At 36.2% G+C, this 15635-nt stretch overlaps 1 protein-coding gene across 3 annotated transcripts in view; it reads left to right on the top strand.

Moving 5' to 3' along the window:
* The window catches only part of LOC109062054 (lipopolysaccharide-responsive and beige-like anchor protein), a 208042-nt gene that overhangs the window by 116224 nt on the left and 76183 nt on the right, over positions 1 to 15635 (top strand). The window contains exons 37-40 of one of the 3 annotated variants that reach the window (XM_042717055.1): positions 7748 to 7876; positions 8191 to 8205; positions 12877 to 13017; positions 14847 to 14983. In XM_042717055.1, the coding sequence (XP_042572989.1) occupies positions 7748 to 7876; positions 8191 to 8205; positions 12877 to 13017; positions 14847 to 14983 (422 nt within the window). The remainder of the gene's footprint in view (positions 1 to 7747; positions 7877 to 8190; positions 8206 to 12876; positions 13018 to 14846; positions 14984 to 15635) is intronic. The other 2 variants (XM_042717109.1, XM_042717169.1) reach the window with 2 other exon arrangements.

Genomic DNA, 15635 nt, shown 5'->3' with positions numbered 1-15635 from the left:
GGAATAAATTACATTTTAAAATATATTTAAAAAAAATTAAAAGTTGTTTTAAATTGTAATAATATTGGACAATATTATTTGATTTTGACTGTATTTTTGAAAATAGGTGAAATAGGTAACCTATTCATTATAAAAACGTTATAGTTCCTCTTTAAGGCATTTAATGCACCTTAACTAAATTAAAAATACACAATATTTAAGGTACCTTTGGGAGCTTCTTAAGATAGATTGTTAAAAATGTTTTTGAACATGATGCTTAAATGATTATTGGTTTATTTCTGTTTTTGTTTTTTTGCTGCTTTCTGGAAAATAATTTTAACCACTTTTTTATTTTATGTTTATTTATTTTTTTATTTGGAGTCAAAGGAGCATGGTAGCCTATGGATATACTGTGTATATATATATATATATATATATATATGTGTGTGCTGTGTATATTTATTATGTAAATATAAATACACACACATGCATGTATATATTTAAGAAAAATGTTTATATATTAACTAGATTTATAATATAAATATATGAACGTAAATACATGTAAATATTTTCAAAATATATACTGTATGTGTGTGTATTTATATATAAATAATAAATATACACAGTGTACACAAATATATTATGTAAACAAAAACTTTTATTTTGGATGCAATTAATTGCAATTAAATCATTTGACAGCACCAATATATATATATATATATAATTTATTTTTTGTGTGTCCTTGAATAGAGTGAATAAGAGCATTACAATTAATTAGATAAGATTGTAATTAAAGTTAATATATAATTTAATTAATCAATGTGATTTGTTATATACATAGTCACCACAATTATGTGTTTACAACTACTTTTTTTTTTTTCAACTCAGTGAATGGATTAAAGTTTATCATTCTTTCTTTGATCTGGAAAAAGTATTATAGAAAGAACCTAGGGCCCTGATGAATGTATGAAATGCAAATTAAAGATCACAAATACAATGAAATGTATTTACAAACCATGCAGTGAAATGCTGAGAAAAGCCATTTTTTTCTCTTTTAATGTGTAGCACAGATGCTCTGTCACTGATGTCATTATCATGTGCTGCTCTTGACCTTATGTCTACCTTTAGAAGAGACATTAGCATACACTGCAGAGAGTCAACATCACTGCCAGCGACGAGCACAGATGATTTCCTTCTCTGCAAAGACATTGCCACCTTAATCAGAGACGGTCACTTTGATTTCCTCTCTCTCTGTTTAACTTGAGACTCCAGACGGCTACGCAACTCACGACTGCCCGTAGTTTGACGGCGAGAGATTTGTGCTTGTCCTTCTTCTGCATGACAGATATTCAGTTCATCCATTCAGTTTCCATAAACACATGGCTTATGCAAATCGTGTGAAATAATCTCAGCGATACAGAGCAATTGAGGCAATCGCAGACATTAATGAGAAAAAGGCACAAAGAGAGATGTGTTCACACTGACTGTTACTGCATTAATCCACAGGAGAAGGTTATAAATGACTGCGAGTTGTCTCTAAAATGCCTCGTTCAGGAGTGATGTATGAAACTTTTGGCCCGTTTGTTATGCTAAAGGTCACATTATTGTCATTTACATAATCTCCATGCCAGAAATGAACTCCAGTGTAATATCAGCCCAGAATACACACCCCTGCACATACGAATGGCTAGCCGGTTAAGAAACCATCATCACTCTTGCAAGATCATTTTGCCCTTTTTGTAAATGATGTTGCATCCTGTGACAGCTTTCAATATATTTTTTAATGGGTTTAAACTCATAAACAGGCCACACAGGCACCATCAGACTAGGGTTTGGTGTGTTTTTCTTCATCCTGATAGATGGCAATTGTTTGTTCTTGTCAAAAAAAAATAAAAAGAACATGATATTATCATAAGAGTGCAGTCGAACTTTCACAGGCATCAGCATTTTGTAATGGAGCGTCTGAATGCTTTCCAGTAAAGATAAGCAGCATGGACCTCATAGAGAAATGACATTTTGAAGAACATCTGAAGGTGGCTTTCTGTCTAATTTCATTATTCACTGTCAGGCATTTAATCGAGGCCATTTTAATTTCAAAGCATGCATTGTTTATTTTCCTCTGTTTTTATTCTCTTTCTATTATTCGTCCTCTCTGGTACATTCAAGAAGTTTGTAGATCGATATATTTTGCATAATTTGGAAATGACAAACATTGAAAACCATACGTGACCCTGGAGCACAAAAGCAGTCTTAAGTCTCTGGGGTATATCTGTAGCAATAGCCAAAAATACATTGTATGGTTCAAAATTATAGATTTTTCTTTTATGCCAAAAATTATTAGGATATTAAGTAAAGATCATGTTCCATGAAGATATTTTGTGAATTTCCTACCGTAAATATATCAAAACTTAATTTTTGATTAGACATATGCATTGCTAAGAACTTCATTTGAACAACTTTAAAGATGATTTTCTTGTATTTAGATTTTTTTGCACCCTCAGATTCCAGATTTAGTTGTATCTCAGACAAATATTGTCCTCCTAACAAACCATACATCAATGGAAAGATGATTTAATTTTATAGAATTTAATAAAATTGGCCCTTATGACTGGTTTTATTGTCCAAGGGTCACATATAGTTTACCGGTGATATTTTTATTCATTTATTTTTTTATTTTTTGTTTAATTCTAAAAGTGTGCATCGTTTATAAATATGAAATATGCATATAAAAACACAGGAATAAATATAAATAATGTTTTTTTTTTTCTTATTTATAATCAAACACAGCATTATGTGCATCTACATCGTTAAAAATATTTTTAAAGTTGTAAATAAAAAAGAATTAATAGTGGAGTACGTTTTTAAGAAAATACTATTTTAGTCTTTTTGCTTAAACATTTTAATTATATATGTTTATTGACATTTCTTTGTAATTATTTGCTATTACTAGGAGTTTCACAGAAAATCCTACAATTTTTTTTTTTTTTTTTTTGGTAATATGTGTGTTTTCAACCAAAAAAGTCTTCTCAAGCCTCCAGGTGTGTTGTTCTTGAGTGGGCATATGTGGGTATACTTGTTCCTGTGTGTAATTTGAGCGCCTGTGTTTGCAGCGAAACCCTTGCAGGCTTTTATAACGCTTCTGGAGTGTGAAACTCATGCCTTTCTAAAGTGTGGCGGCACAAGCAACTTCCAAAAAAACACCTCATTAATCCCCCCCCCCACCCACACACACACACACACTGAAATTCTCAACACATGGGCCAATTAAATGCTTTGTTTATTATGACACCTCCCTCGAGTCAAGTAGACTTGAAGTGTGGCTTGTTTTATGCAAACCTACAATTTAGCAGCGCAATTGAAGCTTTAAAGAGGAGATTATGAAACATGACCCTCATCTCTGTTGATTCTCTCTGTCCTACTGTTTACCGCTCGCTCTCCGATCTATTACCGTTATTCATTAACTCAAAGGGTCGGCATCTGTATTAAACAGCATTACGATTAGCCCCCCCGTTCATCATCTCTGTTGGTAAACATTTTTAGATTTACAGCCAGCGACCCAGCACTTACACTGGTACCGGGTGAGAGGAAAGATTTCAATTACACCTAACAAGCGCTTATAAAAGTCCCTGCTCGTGTTAAATTCTCGCCAAATGTGGTTTACATTAAGCACGTTCGGAGGAGGGTCTTTAGTGTTGCTTTCGGCATATGCAATAAGACAATTTCAACTCCCCACTGCCATTTACAGCTCTGTTTCCGTCATGGATCCTTTACGAGTTTACTAATTACTAATTGTGCTCGGTTCTAGAAGCCTATTGTGTTTTGTTATTGTCGTGTCTTGAGAAGCCACTGGCGTAATTCCCCCTTTGGAAGGAGGGATGGATGGATGAATAATTCATCAATGCTGTGAAAACACTTGCTGCGTGGAATGTGCTGCTGGGATTGATGGCGGTTGGATTACATGCACGCACACCCTTCCTTTGCCTTCATTAGGGCTCTATTGTCACAGTGTGGAGGCTGTGAACGCGCTTCCAGCTGCTCGACTAATTGCAGTGGCCGGCGTGGTGTTGTATTGCAGACAGATTGATCCTCTCTGTATCTCTGCTCTCTCAGAGACTGACAGGAGAGGAGCTCCTTGACTCGGCTCTGTGCCTTCGGTGATCATTTTAATTAATGAACGCTGGAAGCCAGAATGATGGAGTGGCTATTTACATGGAGGAAACTATCACATGCAAACACCTCGCCGCTACTTAGATAGAGAGAAATCTGTTCACAGACAGACGGGACGATTTGAACGCAACGCTCTCATTGCCTGGTGTTTAATGGATATGTTCCTCAGGCCTGGTTTTTGGCATGAGATTGTGAATATTGCGCATATTTGTAGGTAACGTAGGTACACTGCAAAAAAATGGCTTATCTTACTTAGTATTTTTGTCTGGTTTCTAGTGAAAATATATAAAAAATCTTAAATCAAGATACTTTTACTAGATAAGCCACATAACTTAAGATATATAGTCTTGTTTTCAGGGAAAAATAAAAAAAAATTAAGTGCATTTCGCTTAAAACAAGTAAAATTATCTGCCAGTAGGGTAAGTAAAATACTCCTGTTTTAAGCGAAATGCATTTAATTTAGTTTTTTTTTCCCTGGAAACAAGACTATATATCTTAAGTCATTTGGCTTATCTAGTAAAATTATCTTGATTTAAGAATTTTTAGATGTTTTGACTAGAAACAATAAAAAAATACTAAGTAAGATAAGCCATTAAAAAAAATTAAACAAAAATCTATAAAATTCACACATATCCAGCATTGACTTTAAAAATAGTTGTACAAATATTTAAAAAAAATTTTTTTTTGTTAGTATTATTTAGAGAGTGTAAAAAAACAATAATGTCCAGTTAGTTAAAGGAAACTTTTTTTTTAAGCCTCAAAGAACCACTGTAGGAAATAGCAACACATTTTTAAATAAAAATTTTATTTTCCTATATTTCACTTCCTATTTTCCCCCAACTTCCCAACATGTTAAAAATGAAAATATTCCTTAAAAAGGCTTCATAACATGCTGACTTATATGTCGTAATAATATGCCTTACACAAGTTAAAAATCTGATTGCTAAGAGCAATAATAGAAATATAGGAAAGCATGACTATAAAGTAGGAACACAATATATATACTTTAGTTGCATCTGAACGCAATAAGAAGTGAGAAAGCAGGTCGTGGAAAACACTTTTAAAGGGGAGACTGTTCAAGCTCTGTTGTATTTATTCATTAGTGACTAGGTGGACACGAGACTGGAGTCATGCACTGTTTTTACAGCATGGGTGCTTGGTTCCCATTCTTTACTAACATATTAAGGACTTTTCCTTCTGTTTTGGTTTTACTCAAATCTGTATGTAAACATTTCCTTTGAAGAATTTAACCGAAAGGCATTGCTGTCTGTCTGAGCCGTAAATGGTCTCCAAGGAGCTATGCTTCTCCAGAAAAACTCACATCTCCCTTTTTTAAGTGGGATTTTAAAATGTGTATTTTGCATGCCGTAACTGTTTCCAGAAGTATTTCTGTCTGTTTTGATTTCTCCTGGAATCATTAATTCTGAAAAGACTTGCAGTACCACTCTTTGATTTATCTATTTTCTCAATTCCTTCTTTCAATACGTTCCTTCTCTCGTATTTTAGGTCATAATGGCGTGTTTGCTGGCGATTGTTAAAGTATGCGGGCGTAAAAAAGAAGGTGAGCACTAGGGAGGGCTCTTAAGTGGCCGTTATCCTGATTTATTTGGCCTGGGTGCGGAGGCCCTGTTCCACGATAAAACTTCTTCTCACTTCCACAGAGCAGAATGGACTTAGAGAGTTATATTTCACAGCGTCTACAGTAAATCAGCTACAGAGCCACTGCTGAAGCCATTCGCTGTCGTCCCCCACCGCAAGCCCCTTTAGATAAAACCATTATCTTATCACATCCTTCCTTGAAAATCACACGTCGGTTTCAAAATTGGTGTTCACGTGTGTAATTAATTGCTCGTGCCGTTGTGCATTACAGCAGAAAGATTTGTTTAATTTGATTCAACAAATTACACTCTTCCCTCCCCTAGCCTCAAATTAGTTAGTTCTATTGCAAATTAAGCAAGCTTTTGAAGATTAAACTCATTTATGGTGCAAGAAATGTACTTCACGTGTACCTCGGGGGGCTAAACATAATGAATATTTGAAGCGATTATTTTAATTAAAGTCCTTTGAATCTAAATGGGGTAATATGTTATAACTGTTCGCCTGACATTAAAAGTGAGCATTTTCACACACACCGAGAGAAAACACAAGAGCCCAAGAGAGATGGAGAGCGAGGAATAACTGGAGTTTTCTTTTTTATTGGTAAGAAGTGCAAATTGGAGGGAAAAATGGCTGAAGGTGAAGGACATCGAATCAAATGTGCTGCCTTTCCTGAGCGGTCGTGCTGTAAGGTGTCCTGCTGGGCTCAGAAATGAGCTGGAACCACAGCGCTGCCTCATTCTGTCTGTCTGCTTGTGTGTGTGTGTGTGTGTGTGTGTGTGTGTGTGTGTGTGTATGTTTGCTGAAATGCTGTGTCAGCAGGCTGATTCTCAGTGTGATGTATTTAGCTCTCATCTCACCTTCTTGAGGTGTTGCAAAAATCTGGGGCTCTTTTTCAGTGTTTCTCTCAAGGACAAACATTTCTGGAGTGCTGTGCTTTTGTGACTTCTAAAATTAGAACACACACGTATCATTGTAACAGTTTTATTCCACTGCTATAGGCTATGTAGACTGGATGAATTGGTAATTATTCATTTAATTGTGTGTGTGTGTGTGTGTGTGTGTGTGTGTACTTTTTGTTGTAATTGTAAATTATTGCATAACACTTTTTCTGTGAATTGTTTAGCTTGAAGACTAAGTTAAATTGTAATTATCGTATCGTATTATTTATTTAGGGCTAATATACGTGTCAGTCTAATTATGTAATGTTAAACTTTACAAAATTATACAGAATTTATCTACTGAGATAATGTACAATGTTTGCAATCCAGCTTTTCTTATAATGTGCAATATTGCATAGTGTTCACCCCCAAAAATAAAAAAAGTAGTTGATTTAAATGTAGATATTTAATGCTGGAAATTATTGTGATTCTTGTACTGTTAATATGTTTGAAAAATGAAACAAAATAGCCCTTTAAAACAATCTAAAAAACATTAAATTAAATATATTTTTTTTATATTTGACAACAAACATTTTCACAGTCCAGGTATCAAATTCAAATGAGCTTTATTGGCATGACTTGCACAGTATTGCCAAAGCATTGTACATTACATGAATAAGGAATAAACAATTATATAATACATAAAACAAAAACAGATCTGTAAAATAATTAAGTAAATAAGTATATGTATACATTCTTTTTTTTCCACAAACAAGAAACAAGAAAATTATTATTAACCATAATTATCATAAGTGTCTGATGTCAGCCATTCTCCAGTTTAGACACTTTGCACTGAAGAAGGCCTCAGCAAAACAAGGCCAGTATTATAAAGCTCTGCCTGTGCCACTTCTCACTGCACTGGCTAATTGCTAACATATGTCTCTCTCCCTCTCCCTCTCTCTCCCTCCCTCTCTCTCTCTCTCTCTCTCCCCTCTCACCCCCCCCCGCCTCTCCCTCTCTCTCTCTCTCTCTCTCTCTCTCTCTATACACCACTCTCTGGTCCTCTCTGGCCCCCCCCCCCCCCCCCCCCCCCCCTCTCCCCCCCCCCCCCCCTCTCTCTCTCGGCAGCAGACCGCGTGAGTTCTGGCGCCTGGACTACTGGGAGGATGACCTGAGGAGACGTCGGCGCTTCATCAGGAACCCGTTTGGTTCCACACACTCTGAGGCTACGCTCAAAGCTGCAGCAGAGCATGGTGGGTAATGCATAGTCACATAGCATCATGCACTTACACTCTTTCACACACAAAACACAGCCCAGTCTGTTGAGCTTTTACCCATGATAACAGGTACAAGGCTGTAAAAATGAAAGCTAAAGTCACCATAAAACCTTTATCAATTAAATCACATTACATTCTCTCACTGTCCTCAGGCCTCGTCTCTCTGATAATATAATAATTTGCTGCTAATTTGTTTACTTAATGTGCATTTCCTTCATTAGCTTAGATACTTAAGTAGTGCTAATTGTTCTTAAATTGTCACTGTGTTCCTTCCCTCCCATGCATGTCAGCTGCTGGTGTTAAAGGTGAGTAAAGCTGTGAAGTTCGTGGGAGAGCTAGCAGTATTAGATGTATTAGATATGAGTGCATCAGTGTTTAAAAATGGCAAGCTAGATGTAATTTATCTACACTACATGCTACTAACATTATTACTATGTTGCATCTATATAAGAGGGCAAGGTCTTAAAATATGTAAGTATCCGATATTTAATTTAGAGCAGTATTTCTCTGCTTCACAAACAAGGATGATTTTTAACTGAATGAAGGTAATTTTGGGTGACAGCATTAAACATAAACACTTGTGTGTGTATTCACAAAGTATTAGTGACTAAAAACAGCAATGAGCAGCAACTTTTAACTAAATATTTTTAGGACTTCTATGTAGAGATTTGAATCAGTGAATCATTTCTATTTCGTAGAAATCATAGGTGGGTTGGATGAAATTTCGGTATGAACTAAATGGCAAAATATATGTGTGTGTGATCCTAATTTTTCTACTTAGTCTGGTTTGAAATCTTGCAGTGTTGAAAAACACTTCTTGAATGAGTTCTTCTATAAGAGTATAAACTCAGAGTACTAAAGAAATAAAACTTGTCAATTCATTCATAAAAAGATGTTTGTAAGCTGTAAGAGTTTGCATGCATATGTCGGCATAACATTGTTGCAAATGTAGTTTCCTTTTTTACAGAATGCCGAATAAATCAATGCATTTTTAATTACTCACTTTAATAAGAAGAGGAGTTAAAAAAGCCCCTTCGGTTGTCTTGATTTATATAAAATGTGCATATTTCATTACATAATATTTGTTTCTCATTATGTTTTCTTCATTACATAAGTCATCCCATTTGAAAAATGCATCATATAATCCATAACGATCTCCACATATTTATAACAATATAATGAGTTATCCGTTCCGGGTTGGATTTGGATGAAGTAAACTTGAGGTTATTAAACTCATCTGGCTTTTGTTCGCTCTCCTTCCCTCATTTAATGTCTTTACAATTGCTCCTGTGTTCAACACATTCTCCTTGCACTGAGATGTACAGCAAGTTCATCTGATTTTAATCCGTTCCTCTCTCCTTTTTATTCGTTGTGTTAAACAGAGCTCTGCTTTAGCACTTCATTCAGTGCAGTAATACTCAATACTCGGACTTAACCTATTGCACCCCTCGGAAACGGGGCCGTTTCTGAGAAAAAATGTCTCCAATATGTCACTGCTTAGACCCCTCAGAATGACACAGGTCCTCAAGACAAACGACCGATGTGACAGAAGTCAATAAGAATGTGATCTAAAAGCAATAAGTGCTCAGAATCCCAGCATCCTCGGAGACCGATGTGGCGCTCTAATGGTCATAATATGCAGCTGGATGGAGGGCCCTGAGGGGACACACTGATTTCTCTTTTTGCTCCGTCCTCCACTTTTTCTCCTCTGTATTCTTCCCTTTTTCTTTTGCTAACTTCAGACTTGGTTAAGTTCAAGTGTTCCTTAAGGAACACTTTGGATCCCCTTTGAAATGAAACCTAAAACTCTGAGGCTTTAAAACTATTCATTATTCTCGAATGCTTCCCCAGTGACCATCCAGCGCAGGAAGTCATCGATCCATCCATCAAGTATTTATGTGCATATATTAACTGTCTGACAACTTTACCTAAAAACCTGTATAGGATAAACACACTCACACACACAAACTATTATGACTCAAATGCATATTTAATCAATAATCTAGTATTTTAACGAAGTATATGATTCTTAACTCAAAATAAGATGTGATTATGGAAAGTGAACAAACTATCAGAAAGCAGGTAATTGATGCACTGATGTTTATCTGCCCCCTCCTCCATAGAAAGCTTGTCTTTTCTGCTGACCCTAAATTTGTTGCGGAAGTGGAATGAAAGTCTTGGCCAAGATCTCAAGTTTTCAAACAGAGCAAAAGGGTCATATCTGGCTGTGATTATTCTCATGTGAAAGAGAAAGTCAAATTTTTTTTTAAAGAGCAGTTTTGTGACATTTTTGGTAATCCAATAGTCATATAGTGGCTTTTCTCTATACATAGAATTTAGTTGGCAGGAAAAAAAAAATATATGCAATTTACATTTGGACGTAGGCATCACAGTTTCATTTTTTTTTTTTTAAACAACAGGGGTGTCCCGGCATTTAAAAGAAACAGCATTTCTTTTGGATGAATATAGAAAGGCTTGCTTGCAAATTATTTTCGTTTCATCACTCAAAATACATCATCATATCAAAACTTAAATTTTTGGCATGCACAATTGCGATCATTCATCGCCAGCCAGGAAACAGTGGTACAATTTACAGCCCTGAGGCGGACGGCTGTTAGTTTGGTAAGATATGTATTTATGGCTGGAAAGCAACATCTTTTCTGGGGATTGATCTTGGTGTGGGCTGGTGTTGGGCAATGCATAAGAGTGTAAATACCTGAAGACTAATGTCTCTGTCCCTGTGATCAATACGCACCTCCTGACTTCACTCCTGGCTGCACTTGTGTTAAAAACAAATTTGTTAATTCTGACAATTTAATTGCTTCGCCTCCGAAGTGGCATATAAATGAGCATTTGAACCTGCAAGGAAAAGGGAAACAGAGCTTAAAAGTGTAACACAACTGCATGTATTTACATTAGCATTTGCTGAATGAAGGGAATGAATGAGTTATTTAAGTAGAGCTGATGTATGAATATAATCTTACAGCATGGGTTTTTGACTCGTTTAAGGCACTCACACAGTTGTTCTTCATTCCAGCTTTTAGTAACACTTTTTTTAGTCTACTAGGTATCCAATGTTTGATTGAACAGCTTTATTTAAGTAGATGTGCAGAATACGAGAATACATGTCATTTTAAAGCCAAAAGAAAATTTGGTAAAGAAAAAAAGTGATTTATTGTTATATCAATTTTCATGTTTTTTTTCTTTATTCTTATACTGTCTGATATCTATCTATCTATCTATCTATCTATCTATCTGTCTATCTGTCTATCTATCTGTCTGTCTGTCTGTCTGTCTGTCTGTCTGTCTCTATCTATCTATCTGTCTATCTGTCTATCTATGTGTGTATGTCAATTTTTTTTTCATTCTCTCTAAGTTTTCCTGTTTATGTTTCTTATCAGAGTGTCAGCACTCACATTTTGCAGTTTTCTTGCAACTTGTGTTGTGATTTGCAATAATATATACTAGAGTTTTGTTATTTCAGGTTACGTGTATCCAACATTCATTGCCGTTTGTCATCTATTACATCAACAAAAAACTGGGAAGGAGTGACTCCGGCTCAGCTAGCTCCAGACACAATACTAAATAAATAGGAATAAATATTATTATGGTGGACTTCACAGGAGTAACACCATACTTGTGTCACATCCTTGTGTCCAGTCAGTCTGGCGTGAGCACACAGGCATGTGGTATGTATTAGGAAGCTGGTAGTAATTTCACTGCTGCTAACTACAAATTCTCTGGGGAGAGTTAATTACAGGAAGACCGTTCTAAATATCAGTGCGCCAGCATACTTTCCATGACAAGAGATTTCTTAGCTCTGCTTTTTTAATGGTTTAAGGCTCTATTTATAAAGACTTGTCTCAGGGTTTTGCTTCAAGTGCAAATTCAAGCCCCCTCAGGTGATGCATCTGGAGAGAGAGGGCAGAGGTCACATGGCTCTCCGTCCGTCCACACAGTTCTGGGCTGGACTCAGTGTAGCTCTGTTAGACGAACCGTCACCTCTGTGTAGATGAAGGATCACCTTTGTTTCTACTGTAGACCCTACTGTAGTAGATTTTACCCCTCACCACTGGGGAATGCAGTGCTCTGTAAATGTTTACAGATTTCCATTTTTCTTAAATAATCTGTGTGGAACCTCAAGTCATGTACAGTTGAAATCAGACAGGGGCACTCCTGATTTTTGTCAGGGTATATGAACCAGAATGTCTGTTTCAGTTTAATAGCAATTCAAAAAGTTTTAATGTCAACAAGTACGTTCTGTGATTAGATATTAGTATATATATTAAGTTTTTAGACTTTAAATCTATAAGTGAAAATGAAGCCCATATACATTTTTAGATTTTCTTTACTAATAGAATCAGAAAGTCTATTATGGACATGCACTTCGGTAAGCTGAATGTGTACTTTCTTTGATTTTAAAGATATTTTATTATTTCTGATTGTCAGGTAAAACAAAATGCCAAATTACAAAGAACCATGTCCTAAATAACAATTTGGCTTTGATGAAAATTGAGTTTAATCTTGTTCACAAAGATTGGCTTATTTTAATCAAATAGGCATTAATTTCTCCACGACAATTCGATTTGCCGTCATTATGTAAATGAGCTGTTTAAATATTCAAACTATTAAATAATGCAAGTGAAAATGTTATAGAGCGGATCCAAATAAATAAAAATACAATTTTGGGCAGTATAGTCTTGACGTGTTATTATGTTGACTCAAGACCATGTAGAACAAAAATTACAGTAGCGCTTAACACGTGTTTATTAATTGTTTATACTTTTATTATAAAATATTCAAAGATCACATGCCTGTATAATATGATGACAACCAGCGCATTTTGTAAATTATTTATTTATTTATTAGCTCTTGTGCAGTCAGCTTACCAGAGTAGAAGTAAACTGACAGTTTTGTAAAGTTTTTGCGCGGTTACGCTTGTCTTGAAGGAATCTGATGTGTTTGGTTTTGTGCAGCTCCAGAGGAGGACGTGCTGAAAGGCAAGCAGTCCATCAGGAGTTCAGTGCTGGGGAATCAGAACTCAGAGAGTGAGCTGCTGTTGGAGGACGACGACACTCTCTCATCCTTGGAGGAGAAAGACTTGGAGAACCTCGCAGGTAAAGAACTGCAGCCTTCAGCGACGCATCGCGACAAACTAGATACGCTGCATGCGCCTGTGACGCGCTCTGCTCTGGCAGCTCCGCGTTCTGGTGTGTTGCGTCGCGCTCTGGCGAGTCAGCGTTAATGAGGGCATCACAGCATTATCTGAGGCGGTCCTCGCTCATTAGCGGCCTGTGATCGGAGTGAGGGCTGAACAGCGCTGGAAGGCCCACAGTCATGACAGGACTCTGCTTTTAAACAACTAATACATCAGTTTCGTTTGACATATACAGTTTATATAAATAACGTCGAGGTAAAATATAAATTAAGATATTTTGAAACGCAATGTTGGTTTCATTGAATTAACTCAACACACTTTATTCGAATCGGATTGCTAAAAGCAGAAAATTGTTAATTGTGTTAGAATTTTTGAGCTTGAAACATGTTCATACTTGGATCTCTTTTTTTTTTTTAATGATGGAGTGAAAATATGTCTACAGGACTGTTTTAGGCTTTAAACAGTGTAGGTTTTAATGTAAGACCAAAAATGCGTGAGGATGGTAATCAAACACAATTGTTATAATTATATTAATATTTATATTAATTTGTTTTTTTTTTAAAGCGTACACTTTAATAATCTGTTCAGCCGAACATATATCCGATTTTATTTTATGCTGTTTCTTTTTCTTTACTCGTGTGTGTGTGTGTGTGTGTGTGTGTGTGTGTGTGTGTGTGTGTGTGTGTGTGTGTGTGTGTGCGTGCGCGCGCGCGCGCGCGCGCGCTCCTTCCCCATTGACGCATTTATACATTTTTGATCTCCTTTGGGCTGCCAGTCTGTCCTACAATAAAAAACAATCTCTCGCAAGTAAAGTGCAAATTATCGTGGAGATTCGCGTCGTTGCAGATCTTCTATTCAGGAAAATGTTTGATTCGGGTGTAATTGAAACGTGTTCCGCTTTAACGGGGAAAAAAACCCGTGTTGTTTCTCAGCAGTGTTTCGTGCTGATGAACTTATCTGATCATGCCGTGCGTTTGTGAATTGAAGGGTGCTTGGGGAAATCAAACATGGACTGCAACGGTAGTTTGCAGGCTTATAGCCGATGCTTTGCGCATGTAGAGAGGCAGAAATTCCCCAGAGCGACCCTTCAGCATTGTCATGCTGGCATAAATTAAGATTGATGACAGATTAAACCCAAAGCCGCAATCAATGCGCGCTGATTGACAGCGGATTTTAGCGCTTTTTGACTTTGCGACAATACCGTTTCTATGACAGATGAAGCGCTTAAATATGTCATTGTGCACGGGATAATCCTATTTATGGATAGGTTAATGAAACTGCTTTAAAAAAATATGTATTTTGATTAAAAACTTTTGAATTAATTGTTCAATAAATACATTAATTTATGTTTACAAATCTTTTTTTTTTTTTTTTAATGTTTAGTTCCTAAACGGTAATAATAAGAAAGTTGTAATATTATGATGTTAGGTAACATAGCCTTACTCAGTTGACTGGCATTTTTATTTTTAAGTAATAAATTGCATGCAATAAAGTATAGGTTAGGCCTAAAGCAATATATTTATATTGTGTCTAGTGTTTATTATTGAGTGATCATTTGATTTCAGCCTTTGATTATCTTCAAATGAATGTAGGGCTTTTCCTCTCAAGCTTATTAAAACTAAAGATGTTCTATCAGGAAGTCAGTATGCGCCCCTGCTGAGTTTATGTGTTCAAGTAAATACTCCGTACTCCTTTGAAATGGTTTCTATGCCAAGGGCAGCAGAGGATGGGGGAGGCGCACACACACACACACACACACTGACCGCTGTGCTCTTCTGTGATCCGTAGGGCCTGTTAACCTGAGCACCAGTGCACAGTTGGTTGCGCCCGCTGTAGTGGTAAAAGGCACGCTGTCCATCACGGCCCTGGAGTTATACTTTGAGGTGGATGAAGAAGACCCGAGTTTTAAGAACATTGATCCCAAGGTAAGAGGGTTTCTCATCCAAAATGACTCCAATTGTCCCATGAGCTGTGTATACTAAAAATGGAGCGACTAGCCAAAGTGCCAATTTAATGTGCATTCACAACACTAGTTTGTGTATTTTTGTTTTTAAACATATAACTACCTTTCCACAAAAGGTTTGAGTACTAGCTTTTTGTGGTCATCTTATCTTGCAGGAAATATTGCTCTCTCTCTCCTTAAAGCATGTTGCATGTGTTTCAACTGTTTTTAACATGTGGGTCAAGGCTATTGAAGTGTAACTTTCCATCACCCGCTGATGTGTGCCACCGAAAATCCTTACTATTGAGGCACAGAAGAGGATGACTTGATTTGTTGCATTCTTCCGAATGCTTGATTAATTAGGACTTTTGTTTTGCCTTTGGAAGAACAAAGTATCAACTTTCAATATTTCCTTAACTATCAAATTCCTTTTCTCTTCATGCACTTGGCAAATCTTGCTTGCAATAAAGTTGTTTTCCTAAAATCTACATTAATAATACTTGGCTGTTTTTACTATAGTAAAAGAATTGTGAAATAAAATGGTTACTTCTGTCAGAATAAAATAGCTATATCAGTTTTAGTACATTATTTATTTGTTTGATGCAAAACATTGTCTAAGCATTTCTTTCAGTAGG

This window comes from Cyprinus carpio, chromosome A1 (assembly GCF_018340385.1).
Source record: "Cyprinus carpio isolate SPL01 chromosome A1, ASM1834038v1, whole genome shotgun sequence".
Lineage (NCBI taxonomy): Eukaryota > Metazoa > Chordata > Actinopteri > Cypriniformes > Cyprinidae > Cyprinus > Cyprinus carpio.
Note: the sequence above shows the minus strand (reverse complement) of the source record. Positions and strands in the feature narration are given on the sequence as shown.